This window comes from Herpailurus yagouaroundi, unplaced genomic scaffold (genome assembly GCF_014898765.1).
Source record: "Herpailurus yagouaroundi ecotype Mexico unplaced genomic scaffold, PumYag 77, whole genome shotgun sequence".
NCBI lineage: Eukaryota > Metazoa > Chordata > Mammalia > Carnivora > Felidae > Herpailurus > Herpailurus yagouaroundi.
In genome coordinates, this window is record NW_024412388.1 from 20,895,142 (window position 1) to 20,911,362 (window position 16,221).

At 41.5% G+C, this 16,221-nt stretch overlaps 1 protein-coding gene across 1 annotated transcript in view; it reads left to right on the forward strand.

Moving 5' to 3' along the window:
- The first annotated feature begins 1,177 nt into the window (after positions 1–1,177).
- The window catches only part of STX12 (syntaxin 12), a 43,848-nt gene continuing 28,804 nt past the window's right edge, over positions 1,178–16,221 (forward strand). Inside the window, exon 1 of the mRNA XM_040466519.1 lies at positions 1,178–1,416. Coding sequence (XP_040322453.1) covers positions 1,299–1,416 — 118 coding nt within the window. The 5' untranslated portion in view covers positions 1,178–1,298. The remainder of the gene's footprint in view (positions 1,417–16,221) is intronic.

Sequence of the window (16,221 nt, forward strand, 5' to 3'; positions counted from 1 at the left end):
GCTTTGCTTACAAAATCTCTAAGGCTGAACGCAGGCTTATTCCCTCATTTGGGGTCTCCTCCCAAACAGGCAAACAGCTTCCTCTCTTTGACCTTTCCTAGACATTTCAAAATAGGCTGGGGTGGGGATGGGTGGAGAACTCAGGAAATAAACACTGCCAGTTCCCCCTTCACTTCTCCCTATCTTGATCTCTTCCCAAACCAAAATCCTACCGACGTCTGCCCATTTACGATAAGCTCACAAAATGCAGTCTTCTGTGGGAACATTGAGGTCATACAGTCCAAATAACTTACAGAATGATTTTTAAAATTTGAGAGTCTAGTTCTCCCCAAAATCCTGGTTTGAGATACATAGTAAATTAAGAGGCTATTTGGGAAAGATTTAGATGGAGAATGAGTTTAGGAATATGAGAATGCATTTTAGGGAAGAAGCAACATGAGGATGGAGTTATCTTGGTGTTTGGGTTTTGCAGTCAAATCTCAGAAAAGCAGATTGACTGCTGTGGTCTTAATTTTCTAAGTTTTGCAAAAGAAAAGAACTTACTTTGTCGAATTACTTTGCTTCAACATTAAAAAAAAAAAAGATTGTCTATTATTTATCCCGAAGGTAAAAATATAGTTAGAACATTGTCCCTTGCTATGATAGAGCTTATGAACAGCGAATTGCAGTGAAGATTCATACATAGTATGTTGTCAATAAGAAATATTATCATCGCTTTATTGTTTAGATTAGAAGAGGGGTGGAGGAAGAAATAAAAGCCGTCTGTAAACCATTAAAGTGCTCCGCAAATACTATGAAAGCCCTAGAGGATGGAAGTAGAGTGAGGGATTTCAGGAGTTTGGTTACGGATCTGAGGGTCAAGGTTGTCGAATTCTCCCATATTTGGGCCTGAATCCTCAGACTAGGATGTTAGGGCTGAGATCATCGGTACAATTTTATGCTAATCGAAAATTCTTGCCTCCTGTCACCGTGCTCTGGCGAGCAACAACACTGTCACAGCAGCTCCTCCAATCCGAGCCCCAACCGTATGACGTCATCGCCCCGCCCCATTTCTCCAAAGCGGATGCGTCCTGTCGCTAAGCTACTGTCCCGGGCACCAGATCCAGCGCCGCCTGCGCAGTGGCCCGGGGCGGGACGGACGCATGCGCGCTGCGTGGAGGTGGGGCTAGTGCGCACGCAGCCCTAGCCCCCTCCCCCGCCCTTTCTCTTCTCGGTTTCCCTGTCAGGGTGCGGGTCCAGTCTGGTGGCTGCTTCTGGTAGGAAAGCGCTGCAGGGCGAGTCGGCCTCAGTTCCTCATCATGTCTTACGGTCCCTTAGACATGTATCGGACCCCGGGGTCCTCTGGGCCCCAGCTCCGGGACTTCAACAGCATCATCCAGACGTGCAGCGGCAACATCCAGCGGATCAGCCAAGCCAGTGAGCCGCGGTACAGGGCTGGGGGGCAGGGGCCGTCCCGGGGACAGGCCTGGGTGAGGGTGCCGGGACGCGGAGCCCGGCCGAGGCTACGGCCAAGGCCACACCTGAGGCCATCTCGGGCGCTCTCCTGTGGGGGCGGCGGGTTGCCATCCCCGAGTCTATCAGGCCCAGCCTCCCCGAGGGTCCCGAGCCCCAGCTGAAGCTTGAGTTTCTTCTCTGGTGTTCTCCTCTCACGGTCTTGGGGCCGAAACAGCAGTCCTGACAGCCCTAGGGTGGGAGGGGTGTGTGTGTCACCTCGGGAATAGTGAGTGAGTTGACTTGGCGCAGTGGTCAGCCGAGTTTTTCCTGTCATCCGCCTTCCCCCCACCCACCTCTCTTTCCTCTTTGGCCAGTTTGGATCAGGAGTTGTTTACTGATGTAGATTTTAGGTTTACATTCCGCTCAGCTTCTTGCTCCTTGGAAATTAGCAGCTTTCAATTAAGGGAAGTGGAGAGGGCATGTGTTTGGGCGACTTAATACCCAGCTCTCCCTGTGATGAATTTGGAAATCAGATACAATAACTTGTATTTGAGGGACGAGGTGACTTCTGTTTTAATAAAGAGAATTCACCGAAAACATTTGAATTTACATGATTTTGTCTTTTGTAGCATAAGATGTGCACGTATTTTTGGATTTCAAGCCCATGAAGTTTTTGCATTCCTTCCCGATTTAGCCGCTTTTTTGAACAAATCTCGTACACAGAGAAGCTCAGAGACTTGGCCACATTCACACAGCAAGTAAGACATGACAGAGTTAGTGGCGGATTTCAGAATGTCATTGCTTGTCTTAAAACCACCTCCCCATCATTAGGTTCTGAGTAGGACTGATTGAACTGATTGAGTCAAATACAGCCTGTTTTTTGTGCTTGAAAATCATCTCAGAGCCTTATAAACAGGTCAGCAGCACAACTTGACTTGGAAAGAATCCTCATTTATTATTGTGTTTTTGTGAGCTTGGCTGTACTCTTTTAATAGGTAGAACTCAGCTGGTCCTGAATTATAATTACGTTCTATATAAAGAGGGGGGAGAGTTTCTGATGAAGAGTGTGAGACTGGGTGATATGGAAGTGGAAGGAAGAATAAATATGTGGCCTGTATATTATAGAAATTAAAAAAAATTAATATGACCACTGGTTAGAAAGTAAAGTATTTTGTGTTGTAATTCCTCCTTTTGTGAGGGAGCTGTAATACCAGTTAGGTCACAAGAGTCTGCTTCAAGGCTGAAAGTTTATTGTTGAGGCTAAATGTAATCTTAATGTCTGAAATATTCATCCTACATGGGGTTTTTTTGTTTGTTTGTTTGTTTGTTTTGGGTTTTTTTTGAGTATTAGGCATGTGGTAAGTGTAGGAACTGGCATAGATTCTTTCAACAGGGAGCCTGTGGAGTTGTAACAACTGAAATACAAAGTTGCAAGTGATCAGTACTATAGAAGAGGTATATAATAACATTGTGCAGGTGTTCAGGGGAGAATGATACCATTTTCATTTGGGAGGAACCTGGGAAGGCATTATGGCATTTGAGCTAGGTCCAGAAAGTGGTGGAAAGGATTCGAATTTTAGACAGTAGAGAAGGAAATAAATGCACAAGGCATGCTGGTGGGAAAGTATGGGGTATATATAGGAAAGTAGAATGATTTAATTTGGCTGCGGGAGTGGACTCCAGAAAGTAGCGGAGAATTGGGTTGGAAAAGTTAATTTGGGGCCCAAACCTGAAAGGCTTTAAGTGTTAAACTAAGGGGGCTTGGATTTAATTCTTCAGGAGTATATATATTGAATTGGAAGGGAGAGACTGGAATTAGAGACACCAATTAGGAGCTGTGAAAATGAAAAGGAAGGAAAGGATAGGCTTCTTTGGTAATAGACTTGACAGGATTTAGCTGTTGGTTGGGTGTTGGGCTCAAGGGATCATTGGAGTCAACTGTTAATAACATTAATAGGTTATTTTTGAGTACATACTGTTTGCCAGGCAATGCAAAAAGTGCTTTATATGCATTATCTTATTTTTTTTTTAACTACTCTGTGAAGTAGCTACCAATATTATTTCTTTGTATGGGTTAGGAAGCAGACTGAGAAAGTTTAAATAATTACCGAGCTAATAAATGGCAATACCTGAATTTGGAACCACATCTGTCTCTTATGACCAGTAATTAGCTTTTTTATAATTTTTAATTAATATTACAGTTTGTAGCAGCCCTTCAACTTCCGAGTGACCTTTTTTTTTTTTTTTTAACTCTCCATAGGAAAGTGGGGAATACCTGAGGCCATAGAACTTTCTCATGTGGTGTGTCTAACCTCCCTTGCTAGATTGTTAGCTCCTTTGAAGAAGCATGGGGCATGACTTATTCATCTTTATATTTCTAGTACTTATCTCAGTCCCAAATATATGATAGATTCATACATGTACTGTTCAACAAATATTCTTTGAGCATCCTCTGTGCGCTGGGATTGGAGTGATGAACAAGACAGAATTGCTGCCCTGAGAATGTGTGTGTACCTATGTGTGTGTATATACATATATAAATATCCAGTAATGATTAAATGCCATGAAGAAAATAGGGTAAGGGGATGGAGAATGAAGAGAGAAAGAGGGTGGGTGTTCTGTATTTTAGATCAGATGGTTAAGGAAGGTTTCTGTGAGGAGGTGATATTTGAATAGACACCTGAATGAAGTGAGGGAGAGAGCCATGTGAGTAGCTGGGGGAAGGCATTCTAGGCAGAGGTTATAGTAAGAGCAAAGACCTTAGTGTGTTCAAAGAATAGCAAGGAAGCTAGTGTGGCCGGACTGCAGTTAAAGAAGGGTAGCATAGTAAGAAGTCAGGGACGTAGCCAAACATCTTATCATTTAGGGTCTTGATGCTTTTTTTTTTTAATTTTTTTTAATGTTTATTTATTTTTGACACAGAGAGAGAGACAGAGCATGAGTGGGGGAGGGGACAGAGAGAAAGAGGGAGACACAGAATCAGAAGCAGGCTGTAGGCTCTGTGCTGTCAGCACAGAGTCCGACACGAGGCTTGAACTCACAGACCATGAGATCGTGACCTGAGCTAAGTCGGACGCTCAACTGACTGAGCCACCCAGGCACCCCTAGGGTTTTGATGCTTAATAAATAGTATATTTAAAGTGAATGAGGTTTTTCTACCATCTTTGAACTCTTACTGCCTCAGTTTCCTTGTACTGGGTGGTACCTACCACATCTTATGACCCTAGGCAGCGTGAGTTGGAATTCTTCCCTTAGGGTTGTTAGATGAGGAATGGGGAATTTGAAATTAGTAGGGTGACATTGCTTCTACCCTGTTATGAGGTTGGTGACTTTCCCCAAACCTCTCCCAGACATGGCAGACATACTAAGTATACACTCTCAAATTGAGCTCACAGATGTATACCCATGTCCAGAGAGCCCTGCAAGCACTCTACCCATTGAAAATTTGAGAGAATAGCTATTCTTTTTTCTCAGCTGTCCAGCCACAGATGTAGGTTTGGAATTACTGAGCATATCAGCTGAAATATGGCAGGCCACCATGTGAGTTGATATAAATACAGCTAAGGCTGACTGCCTGGTACAACAAGGGTTGTTATCAGTATGTGTGGGGTACAGAAGAAATATACTTAACTCTGCCTATTACGGAGTGAAGGGTCTGGGCAAGTATTGCTGTGTCAGATATAGGAAAAGACCTAATAGCCTCCAAGTTAGCTTTGCTTCCAAGAGCAGCATTGCTGTTCTTTAATATTGCTTATTTATTGATAACAGTTTTTTAACTAAAAATAAATAAATAAAAGGCAGTTGAATTTTTAAAACTGATTACTGTGAAATCCCATGGGTGGTCTTTCACAGTTATTTTTGCATTTGCCATTTGCTTTTTATTTCATTGCCATCTCGTAAATCTTCATGATGTCAACGTGTATCGCAGCAGCAAACTCTCAGTGTCTCTGTTTCCATTCTTCTTCATCCTGATAATGTATCAGCAGTATGTCTAAAATCCTGGCTTGTTTTGTTTTGTTTTTTTTTTTAATTTTTTTTTTCAACTTTTATTTATTTTTGGGACAGAGAGAGACAGAGCATGAACGGGGGAGGGGCAGAGAGAGGGAGACACAGAATCGGAAACAGGCTCCAGGCTCTGAGCCATCAGCCTAGAGCCCGACGCGGGGCTCGAACTCACGGACCGCGAGATCGTGACCTGGCTGAAGTCGGACGCTTAACCGACTGCGCCACCCAGGCGCCCCTTTTTTTTTTTTTATTATTTTTATTTTTTTTTTTTCTGGCTTGTTTTTTTAAGTATATTTACTTATTTTGAGAGAAAGAGAGACAGCGTGAGTGAGGGAGGGGCAGAGAGAGAGGGAGACAGAGGATCCCAAGCAAGCTCTGCACTGTCAGCGCAGAGCCCGATTCAGGTCTCAAACTCATGAACTGCAGGATCATGACCTGAGCCGAAATCACTGACCAAGCCAGCCAGGCGCCCCTAAAATCCTGTTTTGATTATACCACTCACCTCCTCAAGAGCCTGTGGTGGCTCTCTGTTGTCTGCTGCATCATATCTTAACTTTCTTTGTTTTCACTCTTTGTCATCATTTTTTTTTTTAAGATTTTATATTTCAGCCATCTCTACACCCAAGGTGGAGCTTGAGCCTACCACCCCAAGATTAAGAGGCATTTGCTCTAGGGGCGCCCAGTTGGCTCAGTAGGTTAAGCGTCCAACTTTGGCTCAGGTCATGATCTCACAGTTCGTGAGTTCAAGCCCTGCATCAGGCTCTGTGCTGACAGCTCAGAGTCTGGAGCCTGCTTGGGCTTCTGTGTGTGTGTGTGTGTGTGTGTGTGTGTGTGTGTGTGTGTGTCTGTCTGTCTCTGCCCCTCCCTCACTCACGCTCTCTCTCTCCTTCAGAAATAAACATTAAAAAAATTTAAAAAGAAAAAAAAGAGTCATTTGCTCTACCGACTCAGTCTCTGTCATCTTAACCCAAATTAGCCGTATTTTCTACTTATCTTCACTCTTTGCTATAAGCAGGTTATTTTTCTTAACATCCTTAAACACTGGTTTTTGCTTCAAGTTTTTGCACCTTCTGTTCCTCCTTTCTTTAATATCTTTCCCTACCTCACTATCTAAATTATACAAATCCTCTGAGTTGTGCTTAAATCCTACCCCTTGCAACTAAGCCTTCCTTTGCTTTTGAAAGAAAGTGAAGTCAGAAGGGGCATGAGCTTTCAGGTCAGCCCTTTGGTGACTGAGTCCTCGCCCCTCTGTGCACTGTTAACCTTGGGCAGCTTATTTCCCTTTTTTGTTGCAACCCCAGGTGTGAAATGAATGGAATTGTTAAAATGGGGCATTTGAAAGTAGAGTGCTTGGCACATAGTAGACATTCAGTAAATGGTGATATTATTGGTCGAATCTCCTGCCCCACTATGCTTTAGTAGCTAGGTGAGCAGTTTCAGGAGTCACACTGCCCGGGTTTGAATCCTAGATCTGCTTCTTACTTACCTGTGTAGACATACTGCTTTACCACTCTATTTCTCAATTTCCTCATCTTTAAAGTAGAGTAAAAAATAATCTACTTCATAGGGCTTTGAGACTTGAACGAGGTAATTATGAAAATTGCTTAAAACAGCACCTGCAACATAGTAAATGTTTAAGAAATGTTAACTATCCTTTTATGTTGTTGTTTTTCTTTGAATTCACAGGCACTTTTCTTTCACAGTTTAGCATTTATTTATATTCAGTATTCTTTAATTCGTTTTTTTTTTTTTAACCTTGTCATTCTAATTAGAGAGATTACTTTTAGTTTTCTGGGGATAGAGACAGCATGCATTGTATAGTTCTCTTTAGCTCCGGTGTCTGGCACAGCAATGGTTATGTCGTTGGCATTCAGTATGTACTCAATTGATGTTATCGTTGCTGAGTATGTTGTTCTTGGTCTTGAGTCTGATAATAATAGCTATCCTTCATTGAGTTCTTTTCTGTGCCAGACACTGTTCTAAATTTAGCCCCGTATTATCTTATTTTATTCTCTCAAAAACCATATGAGAGTTCTCTTGTTATTCCCATTTTTTAAGTGAGGAAACTGAGGCACAGAGGAGTGGAGTGTTTTGCTCAAGATAGGAAAGCTGAGTCGGGGCGCCTGGCTGGCTCTGTCAGTGGAGCATGTGACTCTCGATCTTGGCATCATGAGTTCAGGCTCCACGTTGGGCATAGAGCTAACTTAAAAAACAAAGAAAGAAAAGAAAAGATCATAACACTAAGGAGTAGTGGAGCCAGGAGTAACACATAGGCGGTCTTAATTCAGAGCCTGTGCTCTTAATTAACCATTACATATTTTGACCTTTGATATTTAGTGCTCATGTTCAGTTTGGTTTAGAGCTTTCCTATTGTAATAGAGTGGCTACTTTTTTTAAAGTCAGGTCATTTTCGTTGTATGAAAACAGAATATAAACCTAATTTTCAGAGTAACACACTGAGATGACTTTATTGTCTTAATCACCACATAGGCCTTCATTTTCCCATTTGGTGTAAATAATGTTTTTTCTTTGAATTTATATTTGTTTTTTTAATATACTATGACAGTAGTTGCTTTGATATGACTAGACCTTGATTTGGATTTAGGTTCATTCGGAGATTCAGATTCTGCTTAAAACTGATATCAGCTGAAAGTACATAAAGAGTGTTCAGTATAGAGTAGTTTGCAGTGTGGATATCAACTGTGATGTATAATAAGTTGATTTGTTTTGTAGTCTTCATAAAAGTTTTAGCCAGGACATGCTTTTAAAAATAGGATATCGGTGATGGAACTTGAGGTCTAGTTTTAAAAATAACAAAATTGCTTACACAGAACTGAAGGACTTGTCTTTCCATTTGGCCTAGTCATCTGGTTTCCAGGATTATGCAGCATATCATAGAGGATTCTTTTCATCCAAAAGGTTGTAGCAAATCAGTCTAAGGTAAAACTTTTATTTACTAGAATGCTTAGAAAAAGGGTTTTCTCATTAGTCAAGATGACCAGAAAACCCTTTTAGATTCAACCCATTTAATAAAAATCTTCGCAAAAATATCACTTTACTTTTTGATATTTTATGTACACTCCAGTGAAAATAACTATATATGTGAACATTCTATTCTTTTTTGTGTCTTAAGCTCATTAAGGGGTGAAATTCTTCAATGGAAACTAGATGGCTCATTGAGTCATTATTTGTGTTTTAATGTTTATTTATTTATTTTTGAGAGAGAGAGAGAGAGAGAGAGAGAGAGAGAGAGAGAGAGAGAGAGAGACAGAATTCCAAGCAGGCTCCCCAAAGCCGAGAGCCTGACCCAGGGCTCGAACTCACAAACTGAGATCATGACCTGAGCCGAAACCAAGAGTCAGATGCTCAACTGACTGAGACACCCTGGCGCCCCTCATTGAGTCATTAGTTTTTAGTAACCCCCTGGTGTTGGTGGTTATGGAGGGCAGTATACAAAAAATTCTGTTTCTTTGGATTCTAGTAAAGTAAGACACTACTCCCCTTATGATTTGAGTTTTGGGGTATCTGATACCTGAGTCTTGCTGGAAACTTTTAGGAAAATGCTTTAATATTCAGGAATTTAGAAAGACTTGATGGAGGCATAGATTGATTTTGGTGCTTAGCTAGCAAATGGCCTTTTAAGTCCCCCTCTCCTGCACTTTCATAACCCTCCCCCAACAAATTCAGGTAACCTCAACAAATAAGAGAAGTCAGGAGAATCTAGATGAAAAAGTTCTCAGCTGAGAATACACAAAGAACAACTGATTTTAATTGATTTTCCCCCCATGTGCTAGAAAATTCCCACTGCTCTCTAGGGTATTTAATAAAGCTTAAAAAAAATTTTTTTTTACATTTACTTATTTTTGAGAAACAGAGTGAGACAAAGCATGAGCGGGGGAGGGGCAGAGAGCAAAGGAGACACAGAATCTGAAGCAGGCTCCAGGCTCTGAGCAAGTGGTCAGCACAGAGCCTGATGCAGGGCTCGAACCCATGAACTGGGAGATCATGACCTGAGCCGAAGTCGGGCGGTCAACCGACTGAGCCACCCAGGCGCCCCTATTTAATAAAGTTTTTAAAGTTTATTTTATTTTTTAGTGATCACTACACCTAACGTGGTGCTCTAACTCACGACCCTGAGATCAAGAGTTGCATGCTTGTCTGACTGAGCCAGCCAGGTGCCCTGGGTATTTAATGTTTTGATAGATGATTAATAACTTGATACTTTGACATCTCTCTAGCGTTTCTAAGGAGAGTGCTCTACTTTATAAAGACAGTCAATGATAGGAGCTCTGTTTCCTTGAAGTTTTTAAAGATCTACCTTAATGTGTCATCATATATTCAACCAACTACTTTCTGGAGGGGGGAGTGTGTGGGGGTGTGTGTGTGCGCGCGCGCACGCGCGCGTGGTTACGCAAATACAAAAATGAGTAGAATGTGGTCCCTGCCCTCCAGAGGCACAAACTCAGTCCAGTCTCATCTGTACACACGTGGAACCTCTCTAAGCCAAACTCTGGCTTGCCAAAAACACTCCTTGGTTACATAGCATCGTTCTGGGACTATGCTTATTCATAGTTGAATTTTAGCACTGAGGAGTGATGGGAATACTCAGAGATCATTTCATCCTCACATAGGTGTAAATATTTTACGAGGAGGGGCGCCCGGGTGGCTCTGTTGGTTAAGTGACTGACTCTTGGTTTCGGCTCAGGTCAAGATCTCACAGTTCTTGGGTTTGAGCCCCACATCAGACTGCGCTGACAGCACACAGCCTGCTTGGATTCTCTATCTCTCCCTCTCTCTCTGCCTCCTCCACTAATGCTGTCGTTCTCTCACTCAAAATAAATAAACTTAAAAAAAAAAAAGGGAGGTGGTGCCTGGGTGGCTCAGTTGATTAAGCATCTGACTTCAGCTCTGGTCATGGTTCGTGAGTTTGAGCCCTGTGTCGGGCTCTGTGCTGACAGCTCAGAGCCTGGAGCCTCCTTCAGATTCTGTGTCTCCCTCTCTGTCTGTCTGTCTGTCTCTCTCTCTCTCTCTCTCTCTCTCAAAAATAAATACTACAAAATGTTTAAAGAAAAAGAAAAAACAAGATTTTATAATGAGAAAACACCTCACCCCCACAACCAGTATTATAACGATAGTTAGTACTCAATATATGCAAGTTAAACCTGAATGCCACAGACATTTGGTGAAAAGAAACCCAACTACATGAAATGAACTTGGTTGGTGCCATACATCTAGTTAGTGGTCAAATCTGGCTTAGAGGTCAGGTCTCAATTATTCCTCGCTCATGTTCATTCATAGCTTTTGTCTTAAATAAAGTGTCATGATATAAAAGGGAGGTTAACTCAGTCAACAATGACTTATGTACCCACTGGGTGCCTGGCACTCTGCTGGACTCTGGTGAGTACACAGGAGTGTTCCCAAAGGTGGGAGGGAGTTGGGAAGAGAACAGGTTAGAGCAAGGGCATCAGTCTACCTGGAGCAGAGAGCTGTTCAGTTGGGGAGTTATCAGATAAGCAGGGTGGGGCTAAGTGGAACACTGGAATTGAGACCTGCCCTGTGTTACTTCATTCTGTTTCCATTTAGTGTCAGCCTTTTGAGAAAACATAATGTGGCACGAAGAATATAGCCTTTGGAATTTGCCCTGGGCTTGAGTTCTGGTTATTATGATACTCCGTGGCTTCCCATTTCATTACAAGTTGAAGTCCTTGATCTAGTTTACAAGGCCCTATATAATCTGGCCTCTGCCTCTGTCCACTTTTCCTCTCTCTTGCTTGCTCTATTTAGCCACAATGGTCTCCTCACTGTTCCTCCTTCACAGGAAGCACTCTAGCCTTGGGACTTTGCCTTAATACTCTCTTTGTTAGAAAGCTTCTCCCCCATGTATTTGCATAACTTGATCTTTCACTTCCTTTAGATCTCTTCTCTGTGTCACCTTCTCAGAGAGGTTTTCTCTAACCACCCTATGTAAAATGAGCACCCTCTCCTTGCCCTGTCTTTCCAGCCCTTACCTGAATTTATTTTTCTTTATAGTACTTATCACCACCAGATATATACTTATTGTCTCTTTAAATTGTTAGCTTCTCTTTCTAAAAAATGTTTATTTATTTTGAGAGAGAGAGATCGAGAGCGAGCTTGGGGGAAAGGCAGAGAGAGACAGAGAGAGAGAGACAGAGAGACAGAAAGGGAGAGAGAGAAATCCCAAGCAGGCTCACGCTATCAGCACAGAGCCTGATGTGGGGCTTGATCTCACAAACAGTGAGATCGTGACCTGAGCCAAAATTAAGAGTTGGAGGCTTAACAGACTGAGCCCCCCAGGTGCTCCTAAAATGTTACCTTCTTGAGAACAGATTCTTCTAGAGCATAGGACAGTGTAAAGTAGGTATTCTGAATGAATGGAGAGACGGATGGATGTATGAATAAATGAGTGTTGTTGTGCTTGTGAGCCTCAGTGAGCCCATCTATAATATTGAGAGCATAATGCTTATGCAAAGGGTTTTTGGAATCAAATAAGATAATGCTTATCAAGTGTAAAGGAAAAATACTCCTGTGTTTCCTCCACTTTAAATACTTCTGACATCAGATGTGTGGGTTTTCCATACACCAGACAATTCTGAGATTCTTCAAACACCAGTTGGATTTCCTACAATTTAACTCAATTCTGACACTTCTGCCTGGAGTTAATATCAGATCCCACAGGTTAAGGACTGGGTCCCATGTGACTATCCCTTTTCAGATACCAGTTACAAGTTCGGTTGTCACATGTGCTTCTGACCAGTGGGCTGTAAAATCAGAGGTTCCCATGAGCCCCTCCTTGAGTTTGATTAATTTGTTAGAGCACCTCACATAATTCAGGAAAACATTTGCTTACTAGATTACCAGTGTATTATAAGAGAGCATAATTCGGGAACAGCCAGGTAGAAGAGATGCCCATTCAAGGAAGGGGCTTGGACACCCTCTGACACTGTCTGTGTATCTTCAGCTGTTGACCAACCCAGAAGTTCATCAAGTGTACTTGAAGAGTTTTTATAGAGCTTAATCTGTAGTGCCTATCACCCTCCCACCCCCCATTTCTCTAAAGTCTGTGGGTGGGGCTGAAAGTTCTAACCTTCTAATCACTTGGTCATTCTTCTGACTAGCCCCACCTAGCCTAAGGCTATCTAACTTTAAATCACCCCAGGAGCATAAACTCAGAGTGCTCAGAAGGGGGTCTTTATGAATAACAAAAGACTCTCCCATTGTGCACAAAATTCCAAGGGTTTTAGGTGCTTTGTGCCAGGATCTGGGGACAAAGACCCAATATATTTTCTATTATATCACATCAAGTACCTAACCAATTGTCTGGCACAGAAGAAATGCTCAATTAATGCTAATGCCCTCTTATAAATTATTTGTATGGATAGCCAGTTGATAGCTCTAGTGGTATCCTAATTCCTATTTGACTGAGATAAGGGGAAATTCCATATGTTAGTGATGAAAAATTTTATCTTGTAGGATGCTGTCTTAGCAAAATTATGGTGTTTACATTTTCCTGTGGAACCATTAAGCTAAAAGGAACCCTCATTTATTTTTTTAATGTTTATTTATTTTTGAGACAGAGAGAGACAGAGCATGAACGGGGGAGGGTCAGAGAGAGAGGGAGACACAGAATCTGAAACAGGCTGCAGGCTCTGAGCCGTCAGCACAAAGCCTGACGCGGGGCTCGAACTCACGGACTGTGAGATCATGACCTGAGCCGAAGTCGGACGCTTAACCGACTGAGCCACCCAGGCGCCCCAAGGAACCCTCATTTAATAGAATAAATATATTTTATGAAGTTGGTCAAAAGGCACAATTTTAATCACTTGAACACTATATTTCTGTTATAAAATTGGAGTTACGTTTTTGCTAAAAAAAAAAAAACCCAAAAAACAGTCCCAAAATAAGATAAAATCATAATTTGAAGTGCTACAAGTTTATATATTCTTGACTTTGGAATTTTTGTTTTATAACACGTATGACAGTGATTTTGGCTAGAGAGAAGTAACTTGTACATGTTACTAAGGATGAGTTTGTTCAGTTTCTACTTGGGAGTAGAGTCACCCAACAATCAGATTTGGCTTAATCATTGTTTCTAATCAGACTTGGAAGCTATTAGTTTATCAGTGTTTTTGTAAGGTAACTGGTACTTAATAAACCTCAGCTTGCATTTTTACTATTCTTGGTGACCAAATTAGGGGCACGATTAAGACCTAGCCCCACTATCAACAATAGCCAAAGTATGGAAAGAGCCCAAATGTCCATCGATGGATGAATGGATAAAGAAGATGTGATATATATATATATATATATATATATATATATATATACACACACACACACACACACACACACACAATGGAGTATTGCTCGGCAATCAAAAAAGAATGAAATCTTGCCATTGGCAACTATGTAGAATGAAATCTTGCCATTGGCAAGTATGTGGATGGAACTGGAGGGTATTATGCTAAGTGAAATTAGTCAGTCAGAGAAAGACAAATATCATGTGACTTCACTCATATGAGGACTTTAAGAGACAAAACAAATGAACATAAGGGAAGGGAAACAAAAATAATATAAAAACAGGGAGGGGGACAAAACAGAAGAGACTCATAAATATGGAGAACAAACTGAGGGTTACTGGAGGGGTTATAGGAGGGGAGATGGGCTAAATGGGTAAGGAGCACTAAGGAATCTACTCCTGAAATCGTTGTTGCACTATATGCTAACTAAGGATGTAAATTTTAAAAAATAAAAAAATAAAATGAAAAAAAAAAAAGACCAAACCCCAAATTTTGTTTTTTTTTTTAAATTTTTTTTTCAACGTTTATTTATTTTTGGGACAGAGAGAGACAGAGCATGAACAGGGGAGGGGCAGAGAGAGAGAGGGAGACACAGAATCGGAAACAGGCTCCAGGCTCTGAGCCATCAGCCCAGAGCCCGACGCGGGGCTCGAACTCACGGACTGTGAGATCGTGACCTGGCTGAAGTCGGACGCTTAACCGACTGCGCCACCCAGGCGCCCCCAAATTTTGTTATTTTAAGGAGCACCCTATCATAAGAAAATAGTTTTTTTAATTTTTAAATTCTTCTGTCTTCTAATCTTTTTTAAATGTTTACTTACTTGTTTTGAGAGAAGGGGAGAGAATCCCAAGTAGGCTCAGTGCTGTCAGCACAGAGCCCAACATGGGGCTGGATGCCACGAATCAAGAGTCAGATGCTTAACCATCTGAGCCAGGCAGGCATCCCAGGAACTACTAATTTTTATTTTTATTTTTTATTTTTGTATGTTTATTTATTTTTGAGGGAGAGAGAGTGGGGGGTGAAGAGCAGAGAGAGAGAGGGAGGCAGAGTATCTGAAGCGGGCTCTGCACTGATAGCAGAGAGCCCAATGTGGGGCTTGAACTTACGAACCATGAGATCATGACCTGAGCTGAGGTTGGACATTTAACCAACTGAGTCAACCAGGTGCCCCAGGAACTACTAATTTTTAAAATTCAAAGTTCTAGTAAGTGAAGATTCTTTCTTACTGGATATGGAAGCATTGTATACGTTGCCCCCATAATATATATAATATACTTCCTCCTCATCTTCCACTAAGCAGTCATTTAGCAATCTGATATCTCACAAGTGAAACTTTGGCATTAATACTGAGAGAATAGGAAAGCCCCCCACAAAGGAAACTGTGTTTTGGTTGGAGGAGTCATATACCTATTGTGTTATATTATCTCTTAAAGTTCTGGTGAAACTTGAATATAACCACGATTCCTCTGGTAAAAGAATACACTGTTATTATGTTCTATACCCCAGCAACTTGGAATAGAAGATAATGAATGCTCTTAAGCAAGCAAGGAAGCAAGGGGCGCCTGGGTGGCTCAGTCGGTTAGGGGTCCAACTTCGGCTCAGGTCATGATCTCACAGTTTGTGGTTTCGAGCCCAGTGTTGGGCTGTGTGCTGACAGCTCAGAGCCTGGAGCCTACTTCAGATCCTGTCTCCCTCTCTCCTTGCCTCTCCCCCCGACTTGTGCTGTGTCTCTCTCTCTCTCTCTCAAAAATAAACATTAAAAGAAAAAAACAACAAGCAAGCAAACAACAGAAAATAAATAAAACAAAATCCCAATCTCTTCAAGTGAATGAATGAATGAATCTATTTTCTTTATCCTCCCTGCCAACCAGCAAAAGAACAGAGAGCAGGATAAAAAGGAAATCAAAGGGTCAACTACACTTCAAAAAACCCCACAAAACCCAAAAATACTTAGAATAAGAAAAAAAGAAAAGAAATCAGCGCTCTACTTCTGTTACACAAATCAGTAAGGTATACGGGGCCATTCACATTCCCAGGCAGGCTGGTGTTAGAGTCTTTCTTCTTACTGATAGATGATCACTTCCTCTGGACCTCTGCTTTCCTAGTCCAGGGTTAGAGGCCTAAATATCTAGAATTTAAACATGAGCTAGTGTTAGCAAAATATCTAGGAAAAGATAGAGAACGTTATGTGAACAAAAACACATATTTGACTATAAGACAACATAGGTAAAAGAACATAGGCCTTAGAGTTTGATGTACCTGTGAGTGAATTTTTTGCCCTAACACTTATTGTGTATCTTGACATAATTAACTTCTGTAAATTTAACTGATATAACTTTTCTAAAGGTATTTCCTCATCTGCAAAATGAAGATATATCTACTTCGGATTGTTGCTATGAAAATTAATAAAATAACGCCTACAAAGCTCCTGATATAGTGCCTGGCACATAGAGGTGCTCAGTT